Consider the following 17934-nt stretch of genomic DNA (forward strand, 5'->3'; position numbering starts at 1 on the left):
AAAGGTGTTAAAGTGAGTAAATTAGGCTATGTTTTCTAATTTAAATAGGCTAGTGGAGGGATTGTTCATCTATTGTATTATTCACCCACTATTCTGTGTCCTGGACTGGTGTGCATAGAACCCGTAGCTCCACATCTTAAATAGTGTAAGCGTTCACAGTAACCAACATATTTAAGCCCATCTCCTCCCCCGAGCTGTCGAAATAGGCGCTTACAAAGAGGAGAACGTCACATCCCCTTGACCCTCCAATCACCTCAGGGTCCCATTTGATTGGAAGGCGGCAAAGGCTTTAATCTCGGACTAATTCAGCTGCTTTTGAAGTGAACATTTCTACCAGTTCGTACTTCGGAAGTATAGAGCGAAGACCTGCAGACAGACGCACTGAAGGCGCAGCGCTCATGGTGCAAGGCTCAGCCCCGGATCTGCGATAACCTCGCACTGTCTCCTTCCAGCTGCCGCTCCTTGCTTCTTTACTACCAGGATTACTTATTATTGAGCCGTTTTACGATTCCTTTATCCCCGAGAGAGAGGCTCGATGCTTTTTTGATTTTCTTAATGAATCTGAGGAAAGCATCGCCGTTTCATTTCCTGACAATTGGGACATGATCACGTCGCCCTCGGCGTCCTTTCTGAAAAATAGTGATATTTGTGTAGCCTGGGAAAGAAGCAGTTCTCGGAATAGCAGCTCAGCGAGCATCAACAAGCCCTTTCTCCACTCCGCACCCCCGTCTCATCCACTACGGCAAGCAAACCGACTTCCCATCAAGGTTTTGAAAATGCTTACCGCACGCTCGGGACACATTTTGCACCCGGAGTATCTGCAGCCTTTGCCTTCTACCCCGATTAGTCCTATAGAGGTAAGATGACGATTTTGATTACTTCATGTCAGTATAATTACAATGTTAGGTAGGCTATTTCAGTTATTAGTGCTTCGCGTGCCACTGTTTTAGGAGCCTATAGCTGTTATCCCGTAATATACCCTGTCCAACTGTGAATCCGGTGTTTAAAACAGTTAGCTTATGTGTAAAGCCTCACGGATTGTTTTTAATAATCAACACTATTGTAGTTGTGTTCACGGAAGAGCCGTGCGTAATTATACATTTCCGTTTGGAAATGCAAATGCCCATATTCAACGGCTTTCTCTCAGGTTGTACATTTTGTAATCACAAAAGAAAGCCGTCGATGTGCGTTTAAATAGCATTTATCAATATATGTGTCATCTCTTTTGCAGCTTGATGCCAAGAAGAGTCCGTTGGCTCTGCTGGCGCAGACCTGCTCTCAGATCGGTAAACCGGACCCACCACCCTCCTCTAAATTATCCTCCGTAACATCAAATGGATCTAGTGAGAAGGAATCTAAATCTGGTCCTTTGAAAATGAGTGACATCGGTGTGGATGACAAATCTAGCTTCAAACCTTATTCTAAGCCTTCAGATAAGAAGGACTCGTCTTCGGGCGTCTCAAGCGGAGAGAAGTCTGGTTTCCGAGTGCCGAGCGCCACCTGCCAGCCGTTTACGCCGCGGACAGGCAGCCCCAACTCCAGCACTTCTGCGTCCCCCATGCCATCAGAGGGGAAGTGTGGAGATAGGGATGAAAAGAAAGAGTCTGATTGTAATAAAAATGGCACTACGGATGGGTCTGGCACCACTAGCCACAGCAGGATAAGCGTGAGTTGTGGTGGAATTAACGTGGAGGTCAACCAACACCAGGAGACGACGCCTGGCACTAAAAGCACCTCCTCGGACTCCTCATGTGTAACTTCTGTATCCTCCGCATCCGTTCTCGGGTCAGGACTTGTGGCGCCGGTTTCTCCTTACAAACCGGGACAGACAGTTTTCCCTTTGCCTCCTGCTGGTATGAGCTACCCAGGTAGCTTGGCTGGGGCCTATGCTGGTTACCCTCAACACTTCCTGCCCCACGGAGGGAGCTTGGTAAACGCACAGCTGGCCAGTTCACTGGGCTGCAGTAAGGCTGGATCCAGCCCTTTGGCTGGGGCTTCTCCACCGTCCATCATGTCAGCCAGCCTTTGCAGAGACCCTTTCTGCCTCAGTTACCATTGTGCCAGTCACTTAGCGGGCGCAGCCAGTGCTTCCTGCACGCACGAATCTGCAGCTGCAGCGGCCGCTAACGCCCTCAAATCCAGCTACCCACTAATGTACCCGACACACCACATGCATGGCGTTCATTCCTCGGCGCCATCGTTTACCGGACACCCCCTGTACCCATATGGTTTCATGCTCCCCAACGACCCTCTCCCTCATGTTTGTAATTGGGTGTCAGCAAATGGACCGTGCGACAAGCGTTTCTCCTCATCAGAAGAGCTCCTGAATCACCTGAGGACTCACACTGCTTTTACTGGGGCGGAGAAGTTGATATCTGGTTATCCCGGGTCTTCATCACTGGCCAGCGCTGCAGCAGCGGCCATGGCCTGCCATATGCACATGCCACCGTCAGGTGCCCCCGGGAGCCCCGGAACTTTGGCTCTAAGGAGCCCGCATCACGCGCTAGGACTCAGCAGCCGCTACCACCCGTACTCCAAAAGTCCCCTGCCAAACCCCGGTGGCCCTGTCCCCGTCCCCGCTGCCACCGGCCCTTACTACTCCCCTTATGCACTGTATGGCCAGAGACTCACCACAGCATCAGCGCTTGGATACCAGTGAGGGAAAAAAATGACTTTGAAAAGTTTATAGTACTAAGAATGCAAATATAAAGACTTTTATATTAACAGCGCTAAATATGGGCGGGATCCGTGGACTTCAACTGTATTTATTTATATGTCGGCTTAAAAGCAGGCGATAATAGCTGCAAATGGAAAATATTTGAGCAACTCAAAAAGTGCATTATGTTAAAACTGAACTCTATAGGTAAAATGAAAACACACACATGTTAGAGTACTAATTAAAGTAGGGGTCTTCATTTCGATGTTAATTTGAAATTGCTATGATTGTATTTGTTCTTATTTAATGTCTCATTGAGAAGAAAATAATTTACATGCATGTTTGTTACTTAAATTTCAGAAATTGTCCACATTTTAAATTGCCGTTATTTTTCAGGTGTACACATTGGAAAGAGAATTGGTATTTTTTTGTATGTATTCTGGAAAAATAAGAAACAATTCTGTTCCATATCTCCGTGTGCCTCATTTTCTGAAGTATTAACATTATTCAGTGTAAAATAATAGTTGAATTTATATTCCACTGACAGTTTTAAAAATGGGTCTGTTAAATGAATGAGGCTAATAAAACCTCATTGATCATTTCCGCAACATGGGCCTATATATTTTCCAGGCTGTCATACTTTTTAAAACAATTCATTGCTGTCTTATCAGAAACATTTTGGCGAGTTGCTGATAATGTGCATCTTTCTTTCTTTCTTTATATTATATTACTTTATATGCCAAATAACTAACTAAGCTTTAAATGTTTACTTTTATCAGAGCACATGTGTTTAAATTAAATGCAACTTAAATGAGAGTGGGAACTGTGTGTGTGTGTGTGTGTGTGTGTGTGTGTGTGTGTGTGTGTGTGTGTGTGTGTGTGTGTGTACAGAGTTAAACGGGTTTTAAAAAAATAATCTGCATGAAATAATTCATACTGCTGGTGCAGTTTGCTGGTGGGTCAATTTTGTCAATAAGTTGTTTGAGATTTTATTTGACAGGTGTAGGCTTACTTGCTACTTCACCTGCAAAGTACAATTTCTGAAATACGCCAGAAAAAGAAAGTTGGACAAGGACAGCTGATTTTTTTTATGTAGGCCTAGTTTAAAAAAAATCAAAAGCACAGTTATGTGGTTTAAATAGCTAAAATTTAAAATCAAAGAATCAATTTTACAACCTTAAGAGAAAGACGGACGTTGACTTGAATAATTTGCTGGCTTTCGGGTTTAATGCACTAGACATTTTACAAGCGTTTTCGACTAGTCTTTTTTATTTATGATGAAGCTGTGGACTGAGAGCAAGCCTCTGATGCTCCACTAGGGTGATATTTCAACATGGAGGCCATTAACTGGTTTATAGAAAAAAATTGCATTGTATCATTACCAAGATGCTATGATTTAATATGCATTTGATAATCTTCTCCACCTGTAAATAATGTACACAGCACTAAATGTGTTATTAAATAAGGATCTTGTGCAAAGTTGTGGGATTTTCATACAGGTACAAACACTCACAAATTGTGGTTTGAATTTGTGAAGACCAGGGCACATTGAAGTCATATCTATTTTTAAATACAAATAACATCCCACATGAACAATTAACATATTCTATTATGTCGTTATTTTTCTATTATTCTTGCACAGATAACGGCAGTGAACGTATTGTTACTACTGGTTTTGTTTGTGATATTTATAAGCAAAACCAGCTGCATGTTTGAACTTTAGAGTTTTATAGAAACCTTTACAAATCAAAATCGGCGCATGGGTAGATAATTGAGTTCACATGGCCAGTTTAATCATCCAGTGTATGACTTTAAATCAACATAGCGATATAAAGTCTATTTCACATGTATAGCTTATATTCTTATTATGGTCGACTAACAACGTTACCTTGGCTTTCAGTTCTTTTGGGCATACTGTTGACCCAACTGTGTTACAGATATTATTATTTATTTAGAATTCCTCCTAAGCTGTCCCTTGTCTATCGCACAGCGGTTATTCAGACAAAACAGACTCCTCTCATCGTGTGTATAAGGCCCACACGTGCCCTAAACTGATGTAATGACGGTGAAAGGGAGCAATTTCCATTTCTACCCACATCATGGTGGCTGTGCTCGGAGGGTCCCGGTGGAAGGCAATTTATCATGTGCCCCTCCCCCTGGCCCTGTCACTGGAGGAACAGGCAGGCACATGTGTGCATGAATTACCAACCCTCCCACCTACCCAGCCCACCCCCCCTCTCTCTCTCACTGTGGAGATTTGACACAGAGGAGAGAGAGAACATGGGGTTATTAGAATATGCAAGAATATCAAAGTGCATATTCACTCTGTCCATCAAGACCTAAAAGTGCTGAGGTGTGCACGAGCTCTGCAGAACAAAAAGTATACATCAAACCACAGCATAATGGTACATTTAGAGATTTAATAATTCAAATACTATAATAAAAATAGAAATTAAGAAGATTTGGTGATTGTTACTTACAAAAGTGTTTAATATTTTTTTCATGGATTTAACAGGGAACTTATTATCCAAATTAATAGTCTGGTCAGGCCTTAAGAGCTGTTTAAGTGAGGTGTAGTGCCTAATCTGGTACAGTGAACATTAACAGTGTTATGTCAAGAGTTTTTACATGGCACCAGAGCCTTTCCAAATAAAAAAATATAATCTGAAATAGCAAAAACTGCACGGTGGAGCCATAAAAGGAAAAAACTTACTATGTAACTTTAGGGGTTTAGGGAGTAGACATTGACAATTTAAAGAGGTTGTAATTGATGGTCTTACTAAAGAAGACATTAAACTACATACATTAAGATTATATTGAAACATTTTCCATTCCTCAATGAAGACGATTGCTCATTCCACTGCCTCACAGTTATGCTCCTGCCTGGTTTGCATAATGGATGGTCTCAAAAAATACACATTCATGTTAGCGGCAAGCTGCAGTGAAACAGGACAAAACACAGTCACTGAACTACCTCAAAAATGTAAAAGGTATGAAAAACCACACATCTTAAAAAAATGCTTCTTCAGTTTTATGTTCAAGACTTTAAGCAGCCATTTTAGATTCTTGGGAGATACTTGGATCCTCAGAGAGAGACACTGCAGGAAACCTGGCAGGACATCTGGCGAGGGGGGGAAGCCCAGGACGTGACTCACACACACCTAACCCCATATTCAACCCCTACTGAATTACCACCACTAAAGCTGTCATTAGTGGGTGTGTGGCACAATATAAAGACATGCCGTCGTCTGCAGTGGCAAGTCTATAGTTTGTGTAACAGCTGTGTCAATAAGGGGAAGCGGCTATAATGTTCAACCCCATGCCAGACATAAGTCACAGAGCGATTATTATCTTTTATGTATGTGTGGTTGTTTTATCAGGCTGCGATGACAATATAAAAGCTCTCAGTGATGGGAAAAAGAAACCTATCAATAATGGCTTTGCTTGCACTGTTTACTTTATGGGCACTTGATATTTCTTACTTGCAATTATGTTTTACAAGTATAGATTGTTACTTTTCCAATACATTGTGATTATATGTCTACTTATACACCACATAGAATGTTCCTTGTCTAGTACTGTACATTACATGTACATATATCTTAACTACGTCTTTGCGCTCCAATTGTAGTAAAAAGGTGTCATCTTAGCTGCAACACCGGACTGTCATTATCTCAGTGTGTGACTTATGGTTATCCAGGCTGTTGAGGTGTCGACAGCTTTTGTGATTGTAGTAATGAAGCCATAAAGTGAGCTGCATGAAACAAAGCAAAGACTCAGTGGTAGTAACCAGATCTACTGCTTCAAGCAAATTCCGTACTAAATCTGCTTATTATGCAGGAGATTAGAAAAAAACCAACATTGTTGTTGGTCACGTCATATTCCTCAATGCTAAAGCACCCCTTTCTGACAGATTGATCCTAGAATGCAGTCTCCAACTGAGAGCTGTAATAGAGGTAATTTGGTTCTCAAAATCTGTGCCAAGGCAGACAGGAATCCCTCCCAGCTCTTCTACATGTGGTTACACTCCTCATTGATTTACAAATGTAAAGTGCTCATCCAGGTGATGCGAGAGAAGTGGCAGTGTTGATCTATCTGTGCCACTCAGATCTCGAACCAGTGAGCACTTTCGTGCGCTTAGACAGCCTAAATGAGGTCATTTCTGTCTGCTTTGGGATCTACAGTGCGCTGGGGTGTTTTAGTGTTCAGATAATTTGCCCATTTTCTGATTCTGCCAAAGAATATTTTATGGAAATGCACCCTTATTCCAGGCACCTTAATGGAGTGTGTTGGAGTAGTATGCAAGCTGATGAGGTTGTTGTCTGTCACTGATAAATGTAAAAAGAGGAAATGTCAGGGATGAGCTGAGCTGCAAAAGGGTTTTTTTGCCTTCATTTGAAATCAGCAATGCCTAAGCACTGTATCTTCAGGGCATTACAGCACACAATCACAAGGTTATTGTAATTGTTTGAAGCTGTGTGAATACAATATAAGACATTGTACAGCATCTGTCTTTGTGTGTAGCCACCCAGTGCATTATCAAAGGCCAAGTCATCCAACATTATTTGAAACAGTCATTGGCATTCCAAGTTCTTTTTGACAGGTTGAGGTTTCAGTCTACCACGAAATTGCTGTCTTCTGCTGTTGTCTCCCTTCTATGAGTAAATCCTGATGGTGTGTCACCGGCCTTATATGACAGTATGAGTACATGATGTCATTTCCATGGGTGTGGGCCACCAAGTAACATGACTCACTTGCTTTCTAACTACATAAACTCAGGTCTTCTGTTGTATTGGATGAAGATTTAATAATTGGTCAATACTCTTCAATTTGAAATCTCTTTCAGGGAATATCCACAACGCACACTCCTGGAAAAAAACAAACACACTAAGTAATTGATGACTTTATGTAAAAACTGAAGTATTACTTTTTATGTAATTGGATGACTGTCTGCAAGTTATACCAGCAGCCTACAGTTGATGTTACTGTATTAAGGGACATACACATATGTATATTATAGACGGCAACAAAAGGCCCCTAAAGCTGGTTCATCTTTGACTTGTAATTTTAGGGGGTATTATTTTTGTGTGAGATGGCTACTAGCTCCAAAGGTTCTTATTAGCATCAATTGCAAATACATATGCCACATACAGCAGCACTAGATGGTTGGTCAAAAAAAGTAACTGTAAAGTAGTCCAATTTACATCCATGATTGGTGCTAGAAAAAGTCCAAATCATTCTATCAGAAGTGCACAAACCTTAATCGCCTCCTCTATTCTGTTTAAATGTTCAATTTTTATAAAAGAAAAGCAAACAAATGTAATTTGATTGTGTAAGATATTGTCATGCAGAAGAAAATAAATAAATAACAATGCTGATAACAGAGCAAAATCGGTTTGAAATAAATATTGCACCTGCACACATGGCAATAAAAATGATAAGAAAATAGAATAATGCAAATTACAATGACATATAGAATTACTGTATTTAACAAATTATAAATAGTTTATTATAAATAAATAACATAGAGATGGTCGTGAGTAAGAAGATTCATGTGTTGAATGTTACAGGGCACAACTTATTAAAATTATTAAAGTTGACCTGGCATCACTGGGCAGGACTTGTCATTCACAACCTAAGCAAAAACCCCACAAACAAATGAGAAATACAGGCCCTAAGCAGTCTTACTAAAATCTTAAAATATTTGCATACTACTACGATACTAGTTAGCTTGAGGACAAAACAAGCATGTTAGTGATTGAGCGCTATATGAAAGCTATATCAGTTACTACATAGAGTTTTTTATTGTAAACAAATGCAGGTGTTGTTTTATGGCACATTATCATTTCTCCCCAAACCCTAAATCACATAACTAAGTTAAGGAAACATCTACACTTAAATGGATTATTGCTAATTTATCATGTATTGCTGTGTGCATGTACACCATGTTTGTTTTGAGGAAGGGTGTAACTATTTGGCTTTATGACTTTTCTTTAGTGTAAAATCTTGCTCCATTGGTGTCGCTGGATCCACCTATGCATTAAAACTAATGGCTTGATGCAGTAAGTTCAGGCACATTCTCAAAGGAATTTTCAAAAAAAATCACAAACTGAAATGGGCGTAGATTGAGTCAAGTTGAGGGAAAGTGGATACAACCAAAAGTTACGTCACAAGACATTTTTGGCAGTGTTACCCATGGGGTTTGGCTAATGGCGGGATTGGTTATCAGTGGCATGAGTAGCTAACTTCTCTTGGTCTTTTATGCTTTCAAAATGTTCCCATTTTAAATTGGAAATGAAAATGTGGCTTCAGTACACAACCAATTATTACAACCAACTATTAAATTGCTTAAGACATGAACTATTCTTAAAAGAAAGGTTTCTGCTGTGATAGTTGTCAGCTAAGGTTAGCATATTTTCCCAGCTAACATCACCTTCTCTGACACTGTGACACCTGATACTATTAGGAGATTTTGCTTATTCAAAATATGAATACCTGATTATAACAATAAAAGCAGCTAACAGGTAGCTATTTCACCTAAATGAAAAAAAGAATTAAGGGGTAAACACACACAGTTGCCTTTGTGTTTGTCTCCATTCCCCACCTCAGCAGCTGTTTTTGGAGAAACAGAACTTGTAAAGAACCATATGGGAGCATTAATAGTTCTCTGTATAACGGTGGTACTCCATAGGACCATTATCCAATTTAAGGAACCACTGAAGACGCAGACCCTTCTGTACACACTCCACTATGATCTTCTCCCGAGTTTCCTGGTCGGAGCCAAGTGTGAAAAACAGCAATATATAACACTTATGTGATTTATGAGAGCTATATTTATCACATTGATGTAAACTATTCAACTATTACCAGCTTCCACATTACTCCAGCAATTCATTCATATCAGTGGACCAAACAATTCCCTCCCCTGCACACCACCAACCCCAAACAAAACTACTTCTCTCTGCCTGTGCCCATATGACTTTCAATAGAGACTTCTCTAAGGAAATAAGAGGAGAGGGGGACATTTCTCAACTCATCCACATGCAGTAAGTGATATTGCTGTGATGTATCACACATTGATCTGAGGCATTTGGGGGAGCCGAGCGTATTAAGAAGGGAGCGCAGTAGACTAATGGGCCTGACTGGGAGACAAATTGGGCCAGACATACAGCAACACAGCCCCAGGAAATATGGCGGCTCGCATCACTTTTATTGCTTTAACGCATTTTAGTGTTAACTGAGAAATTGAACCTCAAATTACCTGCAATCCATTTGTTTTTCCCGTTTTTTGTTATTTTTCTGCCCTGCAGAAGGTGTAGTGAGAACATTTATAGGCAGCCGAATGCTGAGCTAGCAAGTTTCTCTGTTTTCCTTTTGAAACAAGTTGCTTATTTAAAATAGTAGGCTATATTATTGTGTAAAAATTGTGAGTCTAAGTAAATCAAGAAAGGCTCTGTTGTATTTCCTTCCAGGTAATATGATTATAGGGACATTATACCATGGGGAAAAGGAAAAAAATGTAACAGAATTAACAATATAACCACTGCATATATTTTTAAGCTGATTAATTTACAAAAAAACATTAAAATGTTCTATAAAAATAAAACGATAATATAAAGTAGTTATAAATCATGTTTTAATTTAGTCTGGGTTCCAGTTAGTGATCTCATGTTTTATTTAGTAGCTAACTGATCATGTCATTAAAATGTGTTACCCCACACATTTCACTATAAGTCATGTAGTGGCCCCATGCTGAGGGGTCTCAGGGTGGTGATAAACAAAATATCTAGACCTGTGTTGTCTATCTTCATTTGCTATGGCTAGTCAAACTGAAATTCAGAGAGTTAAACAGATGGTGGATCTCATCTCCAGACCACGTGTTACAGTGTCTGCCTGTAAGATGTTCCTTCTGTTGTCTGGCACAGTGGACATAGTGACACTTTATGTAGTGAGTTTGGGAGCAAAGCTGTTGCATGGCATGTGAGGATGAGTCCTCTTCATTATTTCTTAAATTTATATTTGATTTAATTTGGTTGCTGCAGAGAAAGCACTCAAAATAAGCTAAAAGCTAAAAATCCCACATATACAGTATACATAGTATTTAAACAGTATAGATTTATGTATGATGCTCGGCATCCCCTAGAGTTTGGATTTGGTGCAACTGTTTAACATGACAAGAAACTGGCTTTTCTTTCCACAATGTGACATGACTCTGCAGAGCTTTTAGAAAGCTAAAAGTGTTGACAGTCATATGCTTAGCTGCTCCCCCTATAGACAGGCAGTAAGATGGAGGTCACACAGGAGCCTGCAGAGTGTTTCTGATGTGGCAGTCTGTAATAGTTAGTTAGGTAGTTAATTTTCTTTAGGGTGAAAGCTGGCAGATGCAAGCCATCAACCTTTAAGGCTTTCAATATTATGAGCGAAGGTGCACACATTACTTACACATGCATACACTCCGCACACCCAAGGAGTCAATCAAACAAAAAACAAAAAAATAAACAGATAAAATCTACAGAAAATTTCAAGATAGAAAAACTGTCACTGGGATGATTCTCAACACAAAGAAAACAGGAAAAACAAGTGAAGGGGTCTTTTGAAACCTAAGGTAAATAAGAGGAATCCGGCGTTGAACATCCAGGTAATAACTGATGTTATGACTTGGCATTTGCTCTGACATGCATTTGAGACAGGAACATTAAAAGATATCCACCATTTGACAGGTATCACAGTTCCCCCAGGCAAGAAGGATTCTCATTTTGATGAGTGTGTCAGTCACAGTGAAGCCTGTCGACAAGCCAGATCTCAAGCACTGACGTTCAGGAATAACTCGTGCCTCAAAAATTACAAATGGAATATTTGAATAGCTGTGTGTAGAAAGACTGATTATTGCTAAACTACAACATGTTTAGTTTGGGGTGTTAAGGTTTTAGCATTTCTTACAAATACAAATTTCAGCAAGACTTTCCTCGTATAACCATTAAAGCCACAAAATGCTTCAAGTCAGTATTCTGTTTAATACTGTACATATTTTAGTTTTCCATTTACGAAGCAGTGGAGAGCTTTTATGCTTGCCTCCTTCTTTGAAATAACAATATAAAAAATAAAAAGCATTGATTTGAAACAACATAAACCACCACTTCCAGTGTGCATAAGCTCAATACTCAGCAGAGTGCAGTTGTACAAATTCCAAAAATGGATCATTCATAATCAACTTCAATGAATTAGTTGTGACTGAAGTTGACAGGGCTGTAGAGAGATGGCGGACGACACAGGGTTTTAAATGCCATGCTCAGCGCCAAGTGTGAATAGTCGCTCTGTATGCATTTTTCACTCCAGCATGTGCCATGTTCAGTATATGACACTCACACTGATTTACTACCCTCTCCCAGCTAAATAATTTACAGGGATATGGCTCTCTGTGCTTTTAATGGTTGTTGTATAGACCTGCTTGCCTTTAAAATGTTCCACAGGCAAGCAGCCATATGTCTGGATGGATGGGAGACCTCTCAGTACTGATTAATAAGCTGCTCAGTACTTCACTGCAAACAGGGTGTCATGAAACACTGCATAACCAGGAGCAGCCGAGGCGCAGCTGAATGTGTTGTGTGCCTTGTGTGCATTTGTGAATAGGCCTCAGTCCAGGGCTCCACAGGTAATACCTGTGATTTAATGTAGTGCTCATAAAAAATAGATCTGTTTTAAATTGTGATGTGTGATTTACCCTCAATGTTCGCATGGGAGACCTATTATAAAATATGAATGGGTTTGGTTTTTGGCAAATATTTGTGTTGGTCGGTCTAAATGCCAGTTCAAAGAAACACAGCGTCAGTTCTTCCGGGGGAGGCCAATCTATTGCTTTGCAAACAAAGCCAAAGAATATTACTCATTACAATGCCTTTCAAATTTCATTTCATGGATGCTGCCAATGAAAAGGCATTGTTCTTTGAAATGTTATTCTCTGTTAATGTTTAATGTCTCTGGCAGTTCATAAAATTTTAAGCATATGCTTTTGGAAAAGGAGACCTGATATGCAAACAATAAATCATCCACGTTTACTTTAGACCACCTGTTGATTATGCTCTCTTATAACAATTGAGCCACCCATTCGTTTGATGAATGTACACTTGTTCAACTCACAATCGCTAATGGCATTCATTTAATTTACCTTTAGAACAGTAGTTGGTTTAAAGTGCTCATATTATGCTTTTGGCTTTTTCCCTTTCCTTTATTGTGTTATATATCTTTTTTTGTGCACGTTATAGGTTTACAAAGTGAAAAAGCCCAAAATCCACCCCAAAGGCACTTACCATCTCCAACAGAAAATACTACAACTACAACAGTTCTATTGTAGTCCAGCCTTTACTTCCGTGACGAACGTGCTCACTTTGTAACACGTTATAATGTTCGCCTAGCTGCTAGCATGGCACGCCCTCATACTCTGCTTCTGACTGGGTAGTAGTCCTTACCTGGGTACTGCGCATGTGCGACTCCCAACAAAGATGGAACAGAAGTGAGATGCCTCACTCTGTAGCTAAAACAGAGAGCTCAACACACAGGGTAAAAAGAGGAGCTGCAGCAATGTAGCCTGACATCGTCATACTCAGATTCTAGTCAGAATGCGAACTTCCTGACCTTGAATGTTGTGGGCGGGGCTAAGTTCGGCTGGCATTCAGGCTAGCAGCAATGTGCAGTAAAACAAAAATATGGTGTTTTCTGAAAATTAAACCACATAAACCTATTCTGGTACAACCTCTAAATACAATTATGAACCTGAAAATGAGCATAATATGAGCACTTTAAGAGAAAAACTTTAGGGGATCTGTTGAAGTTAAACTACTGTATTTTTAAATAACTACAAATCATGTTCTCATATATATGATGATAGTAGCACACAGCTTATACAATTCAGTATTAAATCAGCAGCAAAGATGTATTATTATGGGAGTCAAGGGGATGTAATCTTACTGGCTGCAGAGTCTTTGGCCTAATGTGTATATATCCAAGGTTCTGTGAAATTAAAATGAGAACCACTGCTTCAGACAGTCCAAAATTGAAGGGAGGCAGCCAGCATGTTCCAGTTCAGAGCTCAACACAGCCCAGCATGGCTTCGACTCTGAAATGATAGAACAATATCCCCTTGTTCCTGGCGAAAAGAAAGACAATCAATATGACAGCTGTGAACAAATATGAAGATGACAGGGAAGTCAACCATGTGAGATGCAAAGTGCTTTTCCCCCCCCTTTCTTAAATCTTGTGAACTTCGAAGCTATAATTGCTAATTTGATCCATGAGGTCTTTGATACACTGTCTCATAATAAAGTGCTCCGCTATCTGTGAGGAGTTCGAGATCGAGACAGCTGACTTCATTGAGGGCATCTTTTCAGCCATGAAGACAACCAGAAAACTGATTAATTAATAACAATTGTTAAAACACTCAATCATTCATTTAATCATATACGGTCACTAAAGGGGAAACAAACTCTTTATTTCTGTCCATAACATTAATGCAGACATTTAATTGTGTAGACCTATGTAAAGTTTTATTGTTTTCTGTGCTAACAGAGTTAATCCCCCCAACCCCCCCCCCCCCCCCCCCCACACCCGTGCCTTACCGTGCAGGCAAAAGAAACTTCCTGGCAATTCACTTCATTTTGTTTCTGTACTAATTCTACATGTTATGCATGTTCACACTTGAGACACACACACACACACACACACACACACACACACACACACACACACACACACACACACACCTCTGCATGTCAGGTTTTAAGCACTCACAGGGATATATCTTTTTAGTCCTATCTTCCCTGATTACTTTCTAGTTCTTTTACAGACATCTTTTTGACTCAATTTGACTGAAATGCGCACACACACACACACACACACACACACACACACACGCAGTTATCCCTGTATATTCGGTGGGCTATTAAATAGTTCATCCGTTTCATCTGTTCAGCTAATTGTGCTTGTTGAAAACCAACTGAGCTTGGGCTCTGCCACTGATTTCCAAACACACTGTATAATGTGAGCTTTTAGCAGTTCTAGCTGAGTGTCTTCGGAGTGAAACCTGGCTCTTGGCCACAGAAGGTCTATCGTTTGAGTATCACATGGTTAGTGGTGTTTCCTACAGCTATATTTATGTACTCTAACTGTATCCCCTTTCATTGAAACCCTAACCAGTGGCTGATTTGTCTCCATAAGAGAGTGCCATTTACAAGCAGCCATGCTGGGGTGGGACCCCAACCAGAGGACTTGTTAATAGCACACATCCACTTCTCACCAGATGCTGTCCAGAACAAACCAACTTATACTGAGAGAGATGTCGAAAGCAATTTTCTCTGAACGCTGGACCACAGTGTTAAACTTTAAATGAGTTTTAATGTATCTTGCATGTTTTGTTTTGTTTTTTCATCTGGCTGGCGCCATCATACAGTAAACGAGAAAGTACCTGAGAAGAGCTCTGTAATTTCTCAATCATTTAGGTAAAAGACAAACAAGAGAAACACACCGTGTTAGTACCTTATTATAAATAAGTAGTATGGCAGACAGATGACAGATTATGTTTGAAACTTTGTACATTTAGTGGTGATGAAAAATCAGCAAACCAAGATCTCTTCAAACTTTCCAACATTCCAATTGCTAATGAAATATAAAATAATATATATATGTATTGGTCCTATTGGTGCTTCAGCCAACACCCCTGGGTCTTAAAGACATTGGCCCCAGAGAACCTTTTAGTCACTGTTTACTTGCAGTCAAATGCCCAAAGTATTTTCCTGTCAACTATAAGAACAGTAAAGTCACAGATGACCTTTTGACTTTATCATTTTCAACTGCTGTTACTCTATGTCAGTTGTATGTATTCCACACTTGCATATCTATTTTCATTGCCACATTCATGTTTAACAACTCACTAAATTTACCTTTCACAGTACTGATATTTATATCTTAATGGTATTGCTTTCTTTTAATTAAAGGTGTTCTTTCTTGTTAAATTTGATATAGTATATTTTTATACTTTTATGTATTTCTTTTATATCCCTCAATGACTGCACTTGATTGGAGTTGCAACTGTAATTTCTTTTTTGGAGACATGACAGTAAAGCTGTTTTTAATCTCTGTCACTTGGTCAACAGCAAAATAAACTGCCCTACAGTCATGTATACTTTCAGTGATTATATTTGGCTTTGTGATCAGGGTTGTAGCCTACAGCTGTAATGTATGTTTATCGAGGTATGCAAACTGTTTACATTACATCTAATGGTTTTCCATGTTGATTTTCTTTACTCCTACCATTTGAGTTATTTGTCATTCTTTCACTTCATATAGTGATCCGATTATTGAGGTTTTAGTCTTCATCCAGCACTAATGTGAGTTTAGGTTATTCAGTGTGAACATGTTTTCTTACTTTTACCCTCAGATGAGTTTCTGACCAATTAAGAGATGATACTCTTAAATATATGTGGAGCACATACTGTAAATTGGAAGCTTTTTAGATGGAGGCCACTGAGGGCAATCTAAGATAGACACTATACATGCCACTCCTACTACTTGGATCAATTTTGAAAGTCTCTCTCTCTCTTGATGTAATTACCCTCCATTTCATAAAAAAAAAAGATTTATTGAAAATCAGATCTCAGGTTATGGGCCCTGGTGACAGCAAAAGAAAAATGCAGAATTTACTGTCTGCTTTTACAGCCGGATTTCAGAAGTAATTGTTGCGGGACATGACGGTGAGTTAGCAGTTATAAACCTGTCCTCCATATAAATTACCTAATCAGGAGATCCCAGCGGTTATATAAATTGAGCCACTCATTCGTCTTCAATGGCCTGTGTGTGCATATAAAACCACAACGACCATCATATACTTCACAGGAAAGGGGGTAGCGGTTGCTGTTTACGGAGTTAGGGGGAAATGGATGACTTTTTGCATGCTCAATCAACTGTGAAATGTCCATTTAATCATCCCCAGAAACCCCCCTGGTTTATTTGTGCTGCAGCACAGATTTACATTTCGAAACATCCCCCATATTAATCATTACTTCATCACGCCCTCCAACTGACAAGAAGCATAAACCACCTCAGTGTGCTGCCCTGTCGACTAATGTGTGTATGTTCCTGTCTAGGAGCATGTGTGTATGTGTATTTGTGTGTATGTGGGTGGGTTGGTGTGAGGGAAAAACCTGCCCTTTGATTCACTCACCACCACTCACTGTGCCCAGCAGAAATATTGACTTTTAGTGGCACAATTGCATTTTGTTTGTCCGCTGAGCTTTTTGAAATACAACTTTTCACTCACATGTACTTTTTCTTCTCATGAGGAAATCAGAGTGATTGATGTCATTTTTCAGGAAACAGCATCAAAGAAAAACCCATGAAGTGAAAATGTCACATACTATCGTGTTTTTGTAAAGGGTGAACTGGCTTTAAAAATAGCAAGCATTCAGTTTGACTTTTGGATAAAACACTGTGAGCTTTAACAAAATGGCTGCAGAAAATGTTGAGGTCAGATTTTAACTTCTTGCAAAAAAAAAAACTGCATCCTGGTCTGTCGTCAGCATAAGGCAGCTTGAGTGATTTACACATACTGTACTGCAGCAGGCAGGAGTACCTTGGCAGAGCCTGCCTACCTGCTGCCGTAATGAAATTCAGGACGTTTCACCATCAACAATGAATCCTTCATAAAAGAGTGAAGTATGAGTTTATCACCCAGGATGAGAAGCATGTTACATTTGCCACTTTAAACAAGATGAATGGGTCACTCAGCCATTTACATTCTCATACATTTTTATGACTCTGCCATGAAGTGATTTTGATCTATTGGTAACAAGATAAATGATGGGCATAAAGCTTTGGCAGTTCTGACTTTAAACAATCTTTCATTTGATGCCAGTCTTTTACTTTTACATGACGCACCGTCTGTCTTCACAACCTTGTGCTCAAATAGTTGAAGAGTAAGGAGGGAATGGCAACCTTCCTTATTTCCTGACAAAAAGTATGCACATCCAACATCAAGAATTTCACTTAACACTACATATTTTTGTGTGTAACATGTATGTGTTATTCGTGATGGGAAACAGGTTGACCTCCAAGATGCACAAAGGGATGTTTTGTTCAACCTGGTCTATGGAGACGTTCAGCCAACCATGGGAGTTTGCCATGCAGTAGCATGAAAAGCAGCTGAAAGCTTCACTTTGCAGTTGCCAGCGCCTTTCAAAGATTTTTTTCTTCTTCTGGAATGATGCTCGTATGTGTACATTTGAGCATGG

General features: G+C 39.8%; 1 protein-coding gene across 1 annotated transcript; it reads left to right on the top strand.

The window, feature by feature from the left end:
- Positions 1-265: 265 nt before the first annotated feature.
- Positions 266-3126, top strand: znf503 (zinc finger protein 503). The gene is made up of 2 exons (XM_031306706.2): positions 266-857; positions 1232-3126. Exons 1-2 carry the CDS (start codon positions 603-605, stop codon positions 2657-2659), a joined length of 1683 nt encoding a protein of 560 aa, XP_031162566.1. The 5' UTR covers positions 266-602; the 3' UTR covers positions 2660-3126.
- The last annotated feature ends 14808 nt before the right edge of the window (positions 3127-17934 follow it).

The sequence above is a fragment of the Sander lucioperca genome, chromosome 15 (assembly GCF_008315115.2).
Source record: "Sander lucioperca isolate FBNREF2018 chromosome 15, SLUC_FBN_1.2, whole genome shotgun sequence".
Taxonomy (NCBI): domain Eukaryota; kingdom Metazoa; phylum Chordata; class Actinopteri; order Perciformes; family Percidae; genus Sander; species Sander lucioperca.

Coding starts and splice junctions, on each gene's coding strand:
- znf503 (XM_031306706.2), top strand. CDS start 603: ATGATCACGTCGCCCTCGGCGTCCTTTCTGAAAAATAGTGATATTTGT. Junction 858..1,231: donor CCCCGATTAGTCCTATAGAG/GTAAGATGACGA, acceptor TCTCTTTTGCAG/CTTGATGCCAAGAAGAGTCC.